Consider the following 16,390-nt stretch of genomic DNA (forward strand, 5'->3'; position numbering starts at 1 on the left):
CATATATAGAAATGATCTATGAAAAAATTTCTTGAAATGGAAAAATGACTGAACTATAAATGAACGGAGGGAATATATATATAAACTTTAGACAATTCTATTTAACCATATTAAGTTATTACTACAATAATTCACATTGAATGACCCGGCCGTTTAATGGGTGAAGGCTTCACTTGCACTATTGTCAAAGGGGTGTATAATTTAAATTGAAAAGGCAAAAATAGATGGAATGACCTAATTCTTATTCTTTAATGATACGACCGACATATTTGCTATAGTTTGGTGGGCTATTTTAATTGGCCCTTGCATTTTAGTGTGTGGAAGAGTACAAAGAGCTAATTAGTTTTCACACGTTAACGATACATCCAAATACATGTGTTTGACCTTCATTATAACAATTGTTACATAGTTTGAAAACATAGAAATTAGTTGACTTTCAAATCAACTGTTATTGGGTGGTCGACTTGACTTCTTCAATATGCTTGAATCATTAAATCGCTGTTGAGCCAAACAATAGCTTAATTCCTCAATTACAGCATGATTAAATTTTACAAATTCAATCATAATAAATCATTAACAGAGAAAAAATATAGCCGAACCACAGCTAAACATGATCCCTGCAATTTTATCGAACAAATAAAATACATTTATTTATTTGAGCCATTTCGATAATAGATAAACACATTTTTTCTGACAAAATCATCAATAATTATAAAATAAAAAGAAAATGTAACTATCATATCATTACTTCCAAATGGCAAACGGTGGTGGGGAAAAAGAGGCAATGCCTTGATGAAAAATAAGAGCAGAAAATTCGGCACCACCCGCAGACTAATTTCAAATTCCACATATCATAATTCAACAAAATCAAAACTTTTCTTGAGGAAGAAGAAGAAGAAATTTATAGAGAGAAAGAAAAGAGTGTTGTTTCCTCAGATATCGTAACCGACTCTCTCATCTTTCTCTCGCACCTCATGGATCCATTCTTGGTGCCCTACGCCATTAAGCCTGCACAATTTTTATTTATATGAACGCTTCTTTCTTGTTCCCTTCCTCCAGGGTTCCTTCTATTTTCTTCTCCGCCGGTGAGTTTCATTTCCCTTTCTTCTTTCCATATCATGAATCGATCGTTTCGAGGGATTTTTTCTCTCAATTCGATTTTTCATGGCTTTATTGGCGGAGTGTTGTTGTTTATTAGGTGTATTGAAGGGTGGATTGTTGCTGTTTTTATTTTGGGGATTTTTTTAGGGGATTTGAAGATGCAGCTCTTATGGTTCTTGGATTGGGTGAGGGACAAAATTAACAATGTAGAAATGATTTTTTTAACTGAAGAAATGCTTCGCTGTCAATTAAGAATGTGAAATTTAGGTTGGAATTGGTTAGATGAAGTTTCTGGTATATGTGCTTTGCATTTCCTTTATTGTTGTTGTGGAACCTTTTAGAAACAATGAAAAAGTTGTTATTTTTCTATGCCTCATTTGTGACTTCAATGTTACTATGTTTTTAATGAGAAGGACTTCATTGGTGGTTTGATGTTCTTTGAAGTCATGGATGTCTCTTTCATTGTGTGTGCAGATTGTTTGAATGCTGGAAAGCCATGCCAACAATTACAGCTATAGCATTGGATAGGCTGATCGAACCGGGAGCTGCAAAGTCCATGGTGCAAGCAAGAAATTCTCCCGACTCAAAGCTTGAGAGGAGGCGTAGCACTGCGAACACTATAGAAATTAGGGCAATGGATGCTCCTAGCTCAATGGTGGAAAGGGGATACGGCATTCCTCCAAATCCTAAGTCGGAGAGGGGAGTTAATGATCCTCCGAACCCCAAGCTGGAGAGAGGTGTTAGTGTTCCTCCTCGCACGAAGCTGAAAGGAGGCGTTGGTATACATCCTAATTCGAAGCTCGAGAGGGGAGTTAGTGTGCCTCCTAATACGAAACTAGAGAGGGGTGTTGCTATGTCTTCTCATGCACCAACTACAACAGTTGTAGATAGAGAGCACCATTGGACTCAGATCTCGCCAGCCCTCTATGCCACTCCTGAATCAACTCCACTTCCTGATTCCCCATCTTCATTTCCCCCATCACCTTACATTATTAATTACAAGCGACGGGGCCCACGGCTCATGAAGAGTTTCTCTGAATATGACGTTGCAACTTGGAAGAATAAATCTGATGAGATCAAGGTGGATAAGAATGAGAGTAGGGCTGAAAAAGGTGTACCAAGTGGATGTAAAGATGACTCTAGTATTCCTACAGAGGTTATCGATCCTGCCATGGATGACTATGCTAGTCGCTCTGGTACTGGAAATGCCATCCAGAAGAATCTAACTTGTGTCTTAAACGAAAAATATGGAAGCAGTAAAATAGCGAATAGTCCAGTGGGGAAAAATGGTGCGACTAAATCTGTCAACTTCAATTTGCAGCAGGATGGAGTGGTTGGTAGTCCAGTTGATCCACAGGAATCAGTGAGTCTTGAGACCGTTGGTGAAAGTGAGGGTAACGGTGGAGCTGAACGGTCATATCTGAGTCAGGCGACTCCAATCACAGAGTTCTATGATGCTTGGGAAGGTGCCTTCTTTTTACCCTTTACTCTTCATTTTTATTTACCTGACTATTAAGGTAAAATAGAGAATATCTCATTTTCACTGATTATGTCAGTTCGTGTTCATGTGGCATCTTTTCTTTACTTCAATTTAACAATACGTGAAGGCATTGTCACATAGATGATCTGTGAATTGAATTAGAACATGTTATTCATTATTATTTAATAGAGGAAAGCTTATTTTCCCCCGATTCTGGTGTTAGTTCTGATGGGATTATGGGAGGGTTGAGTGAAAAATAGAGTTCTCTTTTTATTAGGAGTTATTAACTTTTAAATGACTGTTTCACTAACTTGGACTAATCTGTTTATGACTTGGATGTGTGTCGTGCCTTAGAATTGTCGTCTGAAAGTGGACACCAGCATCCACCACCTGATTTTGAAACAGAACTGCGAGAAATTAAACTGACTTTGCTGATGGAGATTGAAAAGAGGAAGGAAGCAGAGGAAAACCTAAATATTCTGCAAAGTCAATGGCAGAGGATCTGTGAACAATCGTCTCTTGTAGGACTGAATCTTCCTGCTGATCCAACCGCTTTGGGAGAGGGTGAAGAACCTGTTGATCCAGCAGCTGAGATATGCCAACAAGTTTATCTTACCCAATTCGTGTCTAATTCAATTGGTAGAGGAATTGCAAAGGCTGAAGTTGAGATGGAGATGGAAGCGCAGATAGAGCTAAAGAACTCTGAAATTGCTCGCTTGTTGGACAGGCTTCATTACTTTGAAGCTGTGAACCAAGAGATGTCTTATAGAAACCAAGAAGTCGTAGGTTAGTTTCTGAAGCCATACTATTTGCTGTGAGCTTAGGTTTTATTCTATTTCAGTTTTTATGCATATGCAGCCATAGCAATACCTGGTTATCTAAATTTTGTTATTATGCAAAATGGAACTAACAGAACATAGAGAGACCCTAGATAAATTCTCTAGGACTTATTTTTGCCTTAAAGATGTCTTACATTTGATATTTGTATTCCCTGTTTTGATTTATTTACCTATAGATATCCTTTAGGGGGTCTATCTTTCTAGCCTTCCATGCATAGAACTAAGTGCCACATTTAAGCCTAACCCTATTATACTTCATTGAGGACTCGAATTTTTGGTTTCCATTCTTTTTGAATAATTGTAACTGCTGGCCTTAGAGATCAAGGAAGAAAAAGCTTGCTATTTATATTGCACTTACTGATCATCGTATACCTGTTCCAAATAATCTCTAACACCTCATTAAGTCTCATGGTTTTGTGATGTATGTTAATGTTATTGAATTGGTTCTTAAATTGATAAGCTTGATAGTAAGTCCTGTTAATATGATGGTTTTGTTGATAGAATTAACTTAGTCGAGCACACTTCAATCTCTCAAGAAAGTTATTTTTTCCTCTTTTCGGCATTGATATTAGTGAGATTCTCATCTCATCTCTCGTAACCTTGTGTAGAAACAGCAAGGCGCCTCAGGCAAAGAAGGAAAAGACGACAAAGATGGATCTGGGGTTCGATTTCTGCTGCATTGACGCTTGGATCGGGCGTCTTATTGTACTCTTACTTACACGGTGGAAAGGGGTCATCTTCCCAAAGCTCAGCACAATCTTCGGAGACTGACCGTGGCTCAAACAAGTGAACTCCAAGAGGATATAGTGTAAGTCGAGGCCACACTAAAGGAATTATAGTAGTCATAATAATAGAAAAACAAGGGGTTAAACACCATCTTGTGAATACCAACTGCATTCTTCCTGTTTGTTGCGCAATCTCTGCTATTGCAGGTTTTATACATGTAATAAAAACATAGCTACTTAGTAGCTATACAGAAGCAATTAAAATGCCAAAGTATGCATCTTTTTTGAGTGTGTTCCATTGGAGAATGTTCATCATTTTCATGGCTAGTTTTTAAATCATTATTTTAATTGAAGAGAACATTTTCATGGGGCAGTCCTGAAAAATTCCTTGGGGGTTAACAAATAAAATTCCCTTCCATTCAACACAGAATAATCTACAAGCAAAATGAAGCCAGAAATGATCTATATACACAAAAGAAACCATGCGTATGTGGAGCACATAAAAAGCTAGAAATTCAAATAAGTTGCAACAATCAAGTGCTCAAATGTGACATTGCGTGAGAGAAGAAGAGTACAAAGATTAGATGAACGTCAAGATAGTAATATGGGCCATAATTCTTGGAACCTACATAAATTGCAAAAAAGAAAAGTTCTATGCTGCCAGTGATCCTCATGCCATTATTTTGGCTGACCTTGCATAGAGGCTGTCAACAACCTTCTCCATGTTTGATATAGTCTCCAAAGTCGCTGGGTAGATAGCGTCAGTCTTGGGATCATCAAATATGATTAGGCATCCAGCTCCTTGGTCTAGAGTCCCTGCAAACTTCTTATCCAAAATCATCTGAGATAATTTCTTCTCAACTTGATGAGATGGCAATTCGATTAATTCAGCAATGTGGGCAATCTCCACTCTTGAGAATGGCTCGATCAATCTGCAAAGATTCTGCTCCTGCAGGGTGTCGTAGAGGGCGGAAAGGTGCCTGTGGACAATTGGGTCTTCATCCAACTCATTCTTGAAATTTTGCAGCGCAGTCTCAAAGAGCTTCAGAGAGCGCTTTGAGTGAGCATCAGCAATGGCCTTCATCGCATCTAGTTCTGGTCCTTTATATTGCAGACCAACCTTGGGCGATGATATAATTCCGGCCACATCCTCAGCCTGGTTCACCATAATTTTGCACAGAAGCATGTACTTAAGGCCGTAAATTGCCTGGGGATCTCCAAGAGTGTTGAAAGCTTCAAATGCTTCAAAGAAGTAGCTGTATGCCGTTTTGTAGTCCTTCTCTTCCGCATGGAGAATTCCACTCTGCAAATCTATGGTTCCCTGCTGCGCTGGGGGCACATACACCGCATTTGCTGCTGTTCTTGCTGCAGTGAGTGCAGCCTTGGCTTTGGGCAGGTTTCTCAAAGCAAAATGGAGTTTGCTCTCAAGCAAGTCGATCTCCACAAGCAGCAGCTTGTCATCTAACCTTCTAACCTCCTTAATGAGACCTGAAAGGAGATTCAGTGCTTCCGAGTATTCCTTACTTTCCATCAGAAGAGCTGCAAGCCTAGCCTCAATTCTTTGACGGAGAAAAGTTCGCTTTTCAGCCCTTGTCCATTGCACTATCTCCTTGCAGAGAGATATTTGGAGATCAGAGGTCCCAGGAATTTTAGCCACTGAATCAATAATACCACGAACGAGCTTTGCAGTTTTCGCCTTTGGGATCAAGGAAAAGAAAGGCCGCAATTTAGTCAGCAGGCTCTGCAGTTCCTCTGCTCGCCCAACTTCCCTCAGCCGATCTGATAGGTCGGTAATAGCCAATTCTTTGATCTTTAAGGCTTCCGAAGAAGATGAAGGATCTTCAAGGATCCCATAAAGGAGAGGGATAGCCTCAGCCGCAGTTTTCTCTTTAGCAGCACTAATCGAATCCTCAGTTGCAGGAACATGTTGAGATGACATAGTTATTCCTTTCAGATGGGAGGTTTCTGCCACCAGATTTAAACTCATAGTTACCAACAAAGCCACCACTAAATTTCCAACAACTAAATGAAACTCATTGTTCAATGAGACTCCAATGCTAAACAAAAAATCAGAAACAATAACAATCTAGTTTAGCAGCAAATCAAATTAAATTCAACATAAAGGCGGTGGAGCATTCTCTCACGGTTAGTCAAATTACTGCTTCAAGCAATCAAACTTCAATTTCACAGATACATCCCCCAAATATATCAATCAAGTTATATAATTTCACAATTCCAAGCAGGGAATTAGGGCAAGGTAAACGAAACAGAAACTGAAAATCACGAATCCGTAACACACACGCAGAACACAGAGATAAATAAGAGCACAATTCAATAATCACAAAGTCGAAATGGTAAACGAGCAACACTTACCAGTAACTCTCAGATCAAATCCAGCTCCGGCGCCGACGCGAGGAGAGAAAGAAAATGAGAAGCTCGAAAACTGATATTCCGATAAATAATTCGAAATAAATCAAACCATTTCTTGTCGAGAGGGGCAACCCCTGATTTTGGATCGTGCATATTTCGGCCCAGGCCCATTAAAATTTTAATGGGCCAAATGATATGTGGAATGCCGGGAATAGACCTGCCCAAGGTTTATCGAACCGGTTGGTTAAAATCGAAACTGTAATCGCCGGTTACGGTTTCGAACCGAAACCGTGAGAATTTATCCGAACCGTAACGTGAGAATTTATCTGAACCAAAACCATTGATTTTTGAACCGTGATTCGGTTCAGGTTCAAAAATTTTCGAACTGAAACCGTGCCAGAACCGCCAATTCCGGGTAGTTTCAAACCAGAACCGCGAAAAATCGCCAGAAAAACGTGAAACCAAGCCGGAACCGCAAAAGACCGGCGGTTCAGAACCGCGAAATACCGTCGGTTCGGAACCAAAACCAGCGATTTTGGAACTGGAACTGTGGGCACCTCTAGCCGAGAATGCCTTTCGTCGAAACGACATTGGTGCATGCTCTCGACTTCAAATTTGTTGACTAGCGATAGAATGTGTATCAAATTTTGACTATGAACGGGAAGAAGGCCTAAAATAGTAAAATGAAAGGAAAAAAAATTCTCATTTCTAGATGACCGATGACAAAGTATGGCATAACAATAAATTAAATTATAAATAAATAAGTGCATTCTGCCGGTTAAATCCAAGTATGGTACCTGTTTCTCTAGCACCAAGGACTACGCTAATTTCAGTGTTTGAGCTATGACCACTTTGCTCGTTGGCTATGAAGGCCTTGAGCCACCCGAACGGGTGTTAACAAAAATGAACCAGGGTTTTGAACCCGGCCGAGTGGGAGCCAAGCACTCAAACCACCCAACCAAGTAAGGAAGTGGCAGAGTTAGAAAGGCCGATCCAGGTCTTGGGTTCATGTGCAATGATTCACATCATTAATTTGGTATCAAGAGTTATTGATTCTTCTTTTTATAAGTGATTGGATAAACCTTTTCTTTGTTACTCCTTCCGTTTTTTAAAAATAGCAACTATTTCCTTTTTAGTTCGTTTCTTAAAATAAAAATAACAACTTTCAAACTTCCATTTTTGGAAATCTTTACACCTTTATACACATCCGTAATAAAGTGGACATCATAATCCACTAACATTAATTCTATTACTTTATTCTCTTCCTCTCTCTTATTTTACCATTTTTTTTCTCCCCCTCTCTTACTTTTTTCAAATTTTGCATTAGAACTCGTGCTGTATTAAATGTCCCTATTTTTAAGAAATTGAGGTGGTATGATTTGTGCATATGTTCATGTCATTATTGTATATAGCTATTGGATTGAGCTAAAATATTAAACATATATTCTTGGGTATATTATTATTATATCTACAAATTTTCATCCAAGCATTCCACTGTCTGATAGGTCCACGTTGCCTTGTTATCAGTAAATTTGGCAGAAATACAAAATTTGGGATTCAATTTATAATCTTGTTTCTTGGGATTATTTATTCCATATTCTAGACCTTCCATTGAAGTTGGGTAACTTTTGCAAAACAAAAAAATCTTTTTTCCTATTGCTTGAAAATTGCTTTTCAATTTTGAAGCTTATTATTACTGTATTATTTTATTCATGCTGGTTTCTCACATAAGCCTTAGACCTACTTTCACTTGGTTCTATTTGCTAGTTCTCAATTACTTGGTTGACATACTTGAACTTGAATTGACTAGTGGTACCGTTGAGAATTGGAATGCCTTGTTGATATTGTGTGAATCCTAGACATTTGAAATTCTAAGTCTTGAATGACACTGGGTATGTGATTGGGAACTGGAGGGACAACGGACATCTTTAGGAAGTATGCTACTCACAAAACTTTTGACATTTTCTGTGAGCATTTCTATTGGCTTAAAACGAAAAATGATATTGAAAATTTTTGTCCGTTATGCATTGAGTGTAGGCAAGCTAAATCAAAACAAAATAATTTTAGCCAATAGACATCTTTGCTTACTCCAACACAGCCTTATGTAGATTTGCCAATGAACTTTGTGCTAGATTTGCTTACATCTCGAAAGGGGAATGATAGTATTTGGTGGTAGATAGGTTCTCAAATATGACACACTTCATAACTTGCAAAACGACCAATGATGCTAAACATATAGCTAATCTTTTCTTTAGGAAGGTTGTCCATGCCGGATACCATGAACTCTAGTGGGTGATAGGGATGTCAAGGTTCTTAGCTACTTTTGATAGACCCTTTGGGAAATCGAGGTACCCAATTCTAATTCTCAACCGCCGCCCCAGCCAAAATAGATGGACAAACCGAGGTAGTTAATTGTACCCTAATAGCCCTTCTTAGAGCTTTAGTGGCCAAGAATAGGAAGTCATGGGAGTTGTGCATTCTCATTACCGAATTTGGTTATAGTCGCACTATCCACTATACCGCAAACTTTTTCTTCTTTTGAGGTTGTTTATGGTTTTAGTCTCTCCACGTCGGATTTGCCTCATTTGTGTCATGTAGATAGTGTCTAAAATGCCAAATTTATCTAAGATCTCCATATCAATGTGTAAGAGAACATCTAGAAGAAGAATAAGCACCATGCCTAATCTCTAACAAAACCAAGAGTGAGGTGATCTTCCAACCGAGTAATTGGTTTGGGTAAACTTTCGAAAGATCCAATTTTCCAACCAAACCTAGTCTAAGCTCGATCCTACAGGCTGTATAGGACATGGTCTCTTCCAAGTGCTTGAGAAAGTGAAAAAATTATGCATATGTATCAGAATAACAACACTTTCAGTGTCTCTGTTTCAAGCCATTTTGACTTTTGAGGTGATGTTCCAGATTTGAGGACAAAATCTTCACAAGCATAGAGGAATGATGCGAACCTTAGTAACTCGCATCATGGAACATATCTATTGAAGGGACTAACAAGATATAGCTACGGATTTTCATTCACTATGAGCATTGAGTTGGACAATAATCCAATCAAGATCATTCAGAGCTACAAAAAAGATGTGGAAAGAGATGTAAATTTTGTTATACTTTAAGCTGGGACCGGTAACTGTGAAGAAGAAAAAAAGCAACAAAAACAACAGCACCCAAAGTGATCACAATCCTTGCCCACAAGAAGGATGTGAACAAGCTGAGCACGAAACTGTTCCACGACCAGAACCAGAGGAATCCGAATGTGAATCCCACGACTGCTCCCACGACCACTTGGCTAACTGTATGAAGACGTTGGGAGACCCGAAGCCATGCCTGTAACGATATGGTATGAAAAATTCAACAACCAAATGATTCTACTATTTCATGATAATTTACTAAATCACAGTAATGTACTCTCAATGGCGATTATGATGCAAGGAGAATACCGAATTCGGAGAATCCAATTTAAGCGTTATATACTTACAAAGTAAGAACCAATTACAGCAAAAACTCCGCTTAGAGCGACTGTAAAAGCATTGACTCCGAACATCTCCACCACTGCAGAGAAGGATACACAGTAAATTTGTGAGAAGATGATCATATCGTGCAGAGGAATGCGTGCTTGAAACTCATACAATTGGCTTCCTAGTTTCACAAAATTTCCACTTGCAGCATAAAACTTACATGTAACAGCGAGAAATATGATGGTATAAGCTATAGCCTGTGCATGAGAAGAAGGCATCCCGGGGTCTGATCTTGACGTAGAAAAGGGCCTTTCTTGGTTTAGTGAATGCTTGAGTACAACTGAGAGTAAAGCATTGAGTGCAGAACCCAGAGAAGCCCATAAAGCTAGTGCGTCATGCCTCCAGAGAACAAATACGATAAAAATCGCTGAGATAAGCCACTTGCTCTGGTCAAGTGTAAGAAGCCAATGCAATTAGTAAATTCTTAAAGACCAGAAAATATTCTTCAAGTACAATCAAGTCCAGGAAAATTGTTGTTTTCAACCCGATTTATGTATGTATGTATATGCATAATTCTCCAAGATTACTCATGTTGATCTCGTAATCAAGCTACACATTGGACCTTCGGTAGACAAAAGACAAGTGAAGAATTCAAGAGGAAAAAACAATTAGACAATGTATGAGCGTTGAGCTGAAAGAGCTTTAGAATGAAACTTCAAAAAAAAATTACATGAATAACAACATGATCTGTTTACTAAACATACAAATTGAGTCCATTACCGGAGCAAACGCCATAACATATTAACAATAAACATCAAGAAGACCTACAACAAAACAAAACTTCTAATTCAACAACAGAACTGAACTCCTATCAAATTATGATTTGTCGAAAGCAATTTAGTAGCTAAACTCTGTCTCGCAACATTGACGTCTGCTTTAAACACAATCTTTGAACAGGCACATTTCTGTGATTAACCACTATACAATTACACAACAGATTCATTTAGCATCATTAGCTTTCCATTATAAATCATCTACCTTCCACTTCAAGTACATTTTATACTCAAACCAATGCCTCAAACCATATCACTAACAATAAAAGTTCCAATACTAGATCATGATCAAGAGCCTTACAAAATTTGCAAAAACATTAACTGCTAAATACACAAAAATTGCAGCTCCTAGTTCTTGAATAATCATCAGTTTCACATCCATTAGCATGAACACATGCCTACATAGATAAGCAACAAACCGGAAAAACCATGTATACAAGCAACAATACCACATAAATTTTATACTACAAATTAGCACCGAGTTTAAAATTCTTCAACAAATATAATGCTTTATTATGTCAACAGAAAATATAGCACATAACTCCATTTTAGTCTGTTGAAGTAACTCCAAATTTAGATGTTAAACAAGAATTTGAGGGTATACCAACCAAATTATTCATAGTAGCTTCAATTCCACCATCTTCAAAAGTCAAGGACACATCCACAAAAGCTTCCTGCTCAAAGGCTTGAACTCCATCATCGGTCGTGCTCGCACGACCCCACTTCAAACCCATCATTTTACAGAGATTCCTTCTCCTAATGTCCCAAGAAACAGACTTTCTGCAGCTGGATTCCCCTGAAAAACTCAGTCTTTCTGAGAAACTCTTGGCGGGCTCTCGAGAATTTCTCAATTCAGAGACAGAAAAGGAAGTAGCTGAAATGGGAGTGAAAATCGCAGACATTCTGACCTTCTTTACTCGGATTTTGGTGGCGTTTTGCGGAGCTTCACCACCAACGAATTTGGAAGTTAATTCAAAATCAAGAAATTTACAGATGAATAAATCAGTACAGGTCAGAAATGGACGCGTGGACTATACACAATTTACTTAATTCCACAAAAATGAAATCAAGAAATGTAAAAGAAGATAAGAACAGTGAAACAAAAGTAATAGGCGGACTTTTTCCTTTTATTTATGAATAAATTAGAAACGAACAAAACTGGAATCTGTGCCATAATTTTGAGAATCGCAAAAAACCTAGCCTCGTATCCAAAAATTCAGTCATCATAAAACCTATGCATATTGAACACATACATTAAAACGGGGTTCGTCCATTGAAAATACTACTCGCTTCCACTTAATGACACGTTTTCCATTCAAAGCTGATACATTTGTTTTTTTAGAAATATCTTTTCTTCATTTAATATACGCAATCATTTTTTTTCACTCTTATTAAAAAATGTATTCATGTTTCTTTCTCTCTCAATTTTAATACTTACACTCATCTCTTATCTCTCCAATTAAACATAATAACCAATAACTCCTAAAATCTCATACCGACCAAGAAATGTGTTATCTTAGTCGGGACAGAGGGAGCAGAGGCGAAGCCAGAAATTTTTTATTGAAGGACCCGAATTTTAGGTATTTTTTAGTGTCGGTATGGCCAAAAGTTGTTTCAATAAATAGATAGTTGCAAGCGATATAGATGAATAATTAGAGGAAAAAAAATTAGAGATACGTAGTAGAACCTAGATATAGATATGTTGGTCATTGTTAGAAAATAAAGTGTAAGTAAATTAGAAAATAAGACAAAAATCGGATATATATGAAAATAAATAGCAGTTCGAGTAAAACTCTTCGACATAAAAGTGTAAAAAATAAAATAAAGACTCTTATGAATATAACTCATGTCAAATCTCAAATGCAATTTCACATAGAAAAATTGAAGGGATCTAATAAATTGCAATGATTGCTAGAGCTAGCTGTAAATGATTCCAAAGATTATGTATTAAATTACAAATAACCAAATGGGGTTACAAGCATACAATCGTCAAATAAAGCGGTCGATAAATTCATTTTATTTGATATGTTAGTTTATCTAATTAGGTAAATTATTTTTCTATAATTAGTTTTAATTTACTAAGATTTGTAAAATTTTAATCAATTCAAATGATTATTGGCATATAATGTACAAATGCATTTATTTTAGATTATAGAAAAAAGAGTGTTAGACAATATAATTGGACATAAAACAAGGAGAATAAATCGATTTGTTCAAGAGGGAACTCGAACTTGGGACACAAAACAAGGAAAATAAAAAGTGGGACATAAAAAAAGAAAAATATAGGGATTTGTACATACCAGGATTCAAACTTGGGACACTAAGATTAGAGGCTTGGGCCCAAACCAACTGCACTAGGTGAGATTTTATGTATTTGTTTAGAATATATATACTAATAATAACATAAGCTGGGGGGCCTAGTGGCCCCCCAAGCCCCATAGTGGCTTCGTCCCTGGGAGGGAGTAGTAGTAGAAGTTTATTTTTCTTTTTGTTACTTTTACCAAAATTACTCTTATTTTTATAATATCTCATCCCTTTTGTATTTTCTTACTTTATTCCTTTTTTTTACTCCTTCCGCCCACCATTAAATATCTCATATTTGACCGGCATGAGTTTTAAGAAATTGTTTAACTTTATAAAATAAATGGATAGTAAGTTGGCGGAATATGTGGTCTACTTTATATATTGGTTTTATAATAAAATGTGAGTAAAATGAGTTGGTGGAATGTAGGGTCCACTTAACAAACATAGTAAAAGTGAAATGACACATTTATTGGCGATGGACGAAAAAGGAAATATGAGACATTTAATGACGGATGGGAGGAGTACTTTATTAATTTTATCACCTACTTATAAAAAAAATTTATAGCTAACAAACTTATTTTATTTTCACCCATGTAATTAAATATATAAATAACACAACATAATACTAAATTGATAATCTCATAATAATGAGTTATACTCATCCCCTCCAACTAAAATAGTCTTGGCTTCGAACTAATAAAAGAGAAAAAATGAAGGGTATTTAAGTAAATTAGTAGATAGTGTTCATATACTCCCTCCATCCATCCGTGAAATAATGTCTCATTTTGCCACTTTGGATTGTTCGGGATTTATAGTCTCATTTAGCTTTTTTCCATTATAAATAAATGGACCTCACCATTCACCTAACTCATTACACTCACATTCTATTATAAAAAAAAGAGGAAACATCTTTTTAAGTCCACGAACTTTGCCAAAGCATTATTTTAGGTCTGTGAACTTTGAAAATATCATTTTAGATCCGTCAACTATAAGTTAATATCATGTGAGGTATTTTGGATTTTATTCTGGGGAAAACTGCCCTTAAGGCCTTCAAAGGGCAATTTCGACAATTCTTCGCTGCTGCATCTCTGCGTTAGAGACGTCACTTCTCTGCATGTGTAGGATTTGAGTGATCTTTTTGCATAAACTAACCAAAATTTTCATAGTTGAGAAAACAAAAGAACAACAACGACAACAAATTTTTCTTTCAAACCGCTGCTAACTTCGTGAAGATTTCCATTTTCACTGACTCCTGAAATTGCAGCTTCTCTTCCTTCTTCGTTCGACGGTTTTCTTGCATAATCGCTAGTAATAGGGTAGCACCAACGGAAAAATGAGCACCCACCATTCTTCTCTTTCTTCTCGCAAATAAAATAGTATAATATTGCATGCGAATGCCTCCTCGAATCTGCAACGATTTTAAGGGCTGCCCGTTCACGGCACAAACAATTTTACCATATTCAAAGCGTAACAAGTGACATCCGTTTGTAGAAGTGGTCGACATGTAGAAATTTTAGAAGATAATTTCGAATTAGAGAGAAAGAGGGGAGGAGAAGGAATGAGGGGAAATGTGAGAAAGAAAGAGACATAGATAAATTATTTTAGTAAATACATGAAGTACCTCTCTCTCTTCTTTCATCGGTATGACAAAGTGCAAAAATACGTCAAATCACTTAAAAGGTTGATCTCATTGCAGCAGCGTCAGACCACCCATCAAACTAAATTAACATAATTGCCCCTCAAAGCCTTGAGGGCATTTTCGGTCAAAAAAATTTGAAAATATTTAAAAGTACCTCAAATGATATTAACTTGTAGTTAACGGACTTCAAATGATATTTTTAAAGTTCATAGACCTAAAATGATACTTTGACAAAGTTCGTGAACCTAAAAAGATGTTCCCTCAATTAATATATGAAAGTAGGTCTACATTCCACTAATTCATTTCTCCATTTTTCTTCATAAAATCAAACAATTTCTTCAAATCTGTGCCAATTCAAAATGAGACTATAAACGGCGGATGAAGAGAGAAGTATATTAAAGTTATCTTTTCAACTAAACAATTTTTTTTGTCATGATTCAATGTTTACTTGTCTTATACTCCCTCCCTCCTACTCTAAGTGAATCATTTTTCTTTTTGGATGTCCACTGTAAATAACACGTTTCTAAAAATAGAAACATTACTTTCTCTATTTTTTCAATTCTCTTACTTTATTATTTCAACTTAACTCACATAACAACACTATCCAAAATCTCGTACAGGAATATAAATACTTCACTTAGAGTGGGACGGAAGGTGTATTGTAATATCAAATTAAAGATAATTTTATAAAGAAACTAACAATCCTAATTGCATATGTTTTGATGATAAAATTTAATTATCTTATTTGAATTTTCAATATTTTTGACAATTAGATTCTTGTTAACAACTATACATATAATGTTAATCATATGCATGTCCAATGTAAAGAAATATAGTTCACATATTCAAGACATTGAGTTGACATTATTAATATACCGTGTTGATATCGTGAGAATCACAAAAATGATCATGTATTAAAAATAACAAAAATATCATGAGTTGACATTATTCAGGAAATGACAACATATTAGTAGGGTGATGATCAATTGCTAACTAATTACCAATCACAAATTATGACCAAATCTTAAGCATTAGATTATGTGATCTAGTGGTTGAAATAATGTCAAGTGGATTATATTTTAAATTAAAAAAATTACTCAAATAAACTTAAAGAGTATTAATGTCAATTCTTATCATTGGTAGTTAATATTAACCGCTTTATATCTCCTCAAAATCATCTTAAGATTTTGAATTTAAGTAACTCACTCGATTAAAAAAAAAAATTCTTAAAAAATATATCAAATTAAAGGTAAATTCATAAGGATTCTAAAGAGATCTCAATTGCATATGTTTCGACGATGATCGGATGATGAAATTTTATACTCCCTTCGTCCCATAGAAATAGGTCATTTGGGTTTGACACGGGTTTTAATGTGTAATTGGTAAAGTAAGAAAGAAAGAGAAGAAATAGTTGAAATTGTGTAGTGGGTGGTGAAGCCCACAAATGATAAAGTAAAAGAGAAAGAGACTAAAGGTTACCATAAATGGATATGGACTGTTTGTATGGGACGTACCAAAAAGGAAATATAACATATTTCTATGGGACGGAGGGTATAATTTTTATTTCAATTTTCGTATATGTTGATAATCAAATTTTATATCAATAAAGGCACCAAACAATCTCAATATAAT

At 36.3% G+C, this 16,390-nt stretch overlaps 3 protein-coding genes across 6 annotated transcripts; 1 reads left to right on the forward strand and 2 right to left on the reverse strand.

The window, feature by feature from the left end:
* Positions 1–770: 770 nt before the first annotated feature.
* LOC125201674 (uncharacterized) lies at positions 771–4,443 on the forward strand. 2 transcript variants are annotated; one of them, XM_048100000.2, is made up of 4 exons: positions 771–1,085; positions 1,576–2,567; positions 2,936–3,367; positions 4,035–4,443. In XM_048100000.2, exons 2-4 carry the CDS (start codon positions 1,598–1,600, stop codon positions 4,208–4,210), a joined length of 1,578 nt encoding a protein of 525 aa, XP_047955957.2. In that variant the 5' UTR covers positions 771–1,085; positions 1,576–1,597; the 3' UTR covers positions 4,211–4,443. The 2 variants fall into 2 exon arrangements, with proteins under 2 accessions (XP_047955957.2, XP_047955881.2); XM_048099924.2 differs by having other exon boundaries at positions 774–1,085; positions 4,029–4,443.
* A 148-nt stretch (positions 4,444–4,591) lies between these two features.
* LOC125201816 (26S proteasome non-ATPase regulatory subunit 11 homolog) lies at positions 4,592–6,645 on the reverse strand. 2 transcript variants are annotated; one of them, XM_048100109.2, is made up of 2 exons: positions 6,519–6,645; positions 4,592–6,110 (listed from the first exon to the last, which is right to left on the reverse strand). In XM_048100109.2, exon 2 carries the CDS (start codon positions 6,082–6,084, stop codon positions 4,816–4,818), a length of 1,269 nt encoding a protein of 422 aa, XP_047956066.1. In that variant the 5' UTR covers positions 6,085–6,110; positions 6,519–6,645; the 3' UTR covers positions 4,592–4,815. The 2 variants fall into 2 exon arrangements, with proteins under 2 accessions (XP_047956066.1, XP_088920752.1); XM_089064626.1 differs by lacking the exon at positions 6,519–6,645 and having other exon boundaries at positions 4,592–6,496.
* Positions 6,646–9,526: 2,881 nt separating this feature from the next.
* On the reverse strand, positions 9,527–12,044 carry LOC125214051 (lipid phosphate phosphatase epsilon 2, chloroplastic-like). Of its 2 annotated transcripts, XM_048114923.2 has the most exons (5): positions 11,724–12,041; positions 11,424–11,611; positions 10,203–10,428; positions 10,003–10,076; positions 9,527–9,851 (listed from the first exon to the last, which is right to left on the reverse strand). In XM_048114923.2, exons 2-5 carry the CDS (start codon positions 11,550–11,552, stop codon positions 9,630–9,632), a joined length of 651 nt encoding a protein of 216 aa, XP_047970880.1. In that variant the 5' UTR covers positions 11,553–11,611; positions 11,724–12,041; the 3' UTR covers positions 9,527–9,629. The 2 variants fall into 2 exon arrangements, with proteins under 2 accessions (XP_047970880.1, XP_047970870.1); XM_048114913.2 differs by having other exon boundaries at positions 11,424–12,044.
* Between the last annotated feature and the right edge of the window lie 4,346 nt (positions 12,045–16,390).

This window comes from Salvia hispanica, chromosome 2 (genome assembly GCF_029641045.1).
Source record: "Salvia hispanica isolate PSC_SH4W2 chromosome 2, Shi_PSC_v1, whole genome shotgun sequence".
In the NCBI taxonomy this organism is placed as follows: domain Eukaryota; kingdom Viridiplantae; phylum Streptophyta; class Magnoliopsida; order Lamiales; family Lamiaceae; genus Salvia; species Salvia hispanica.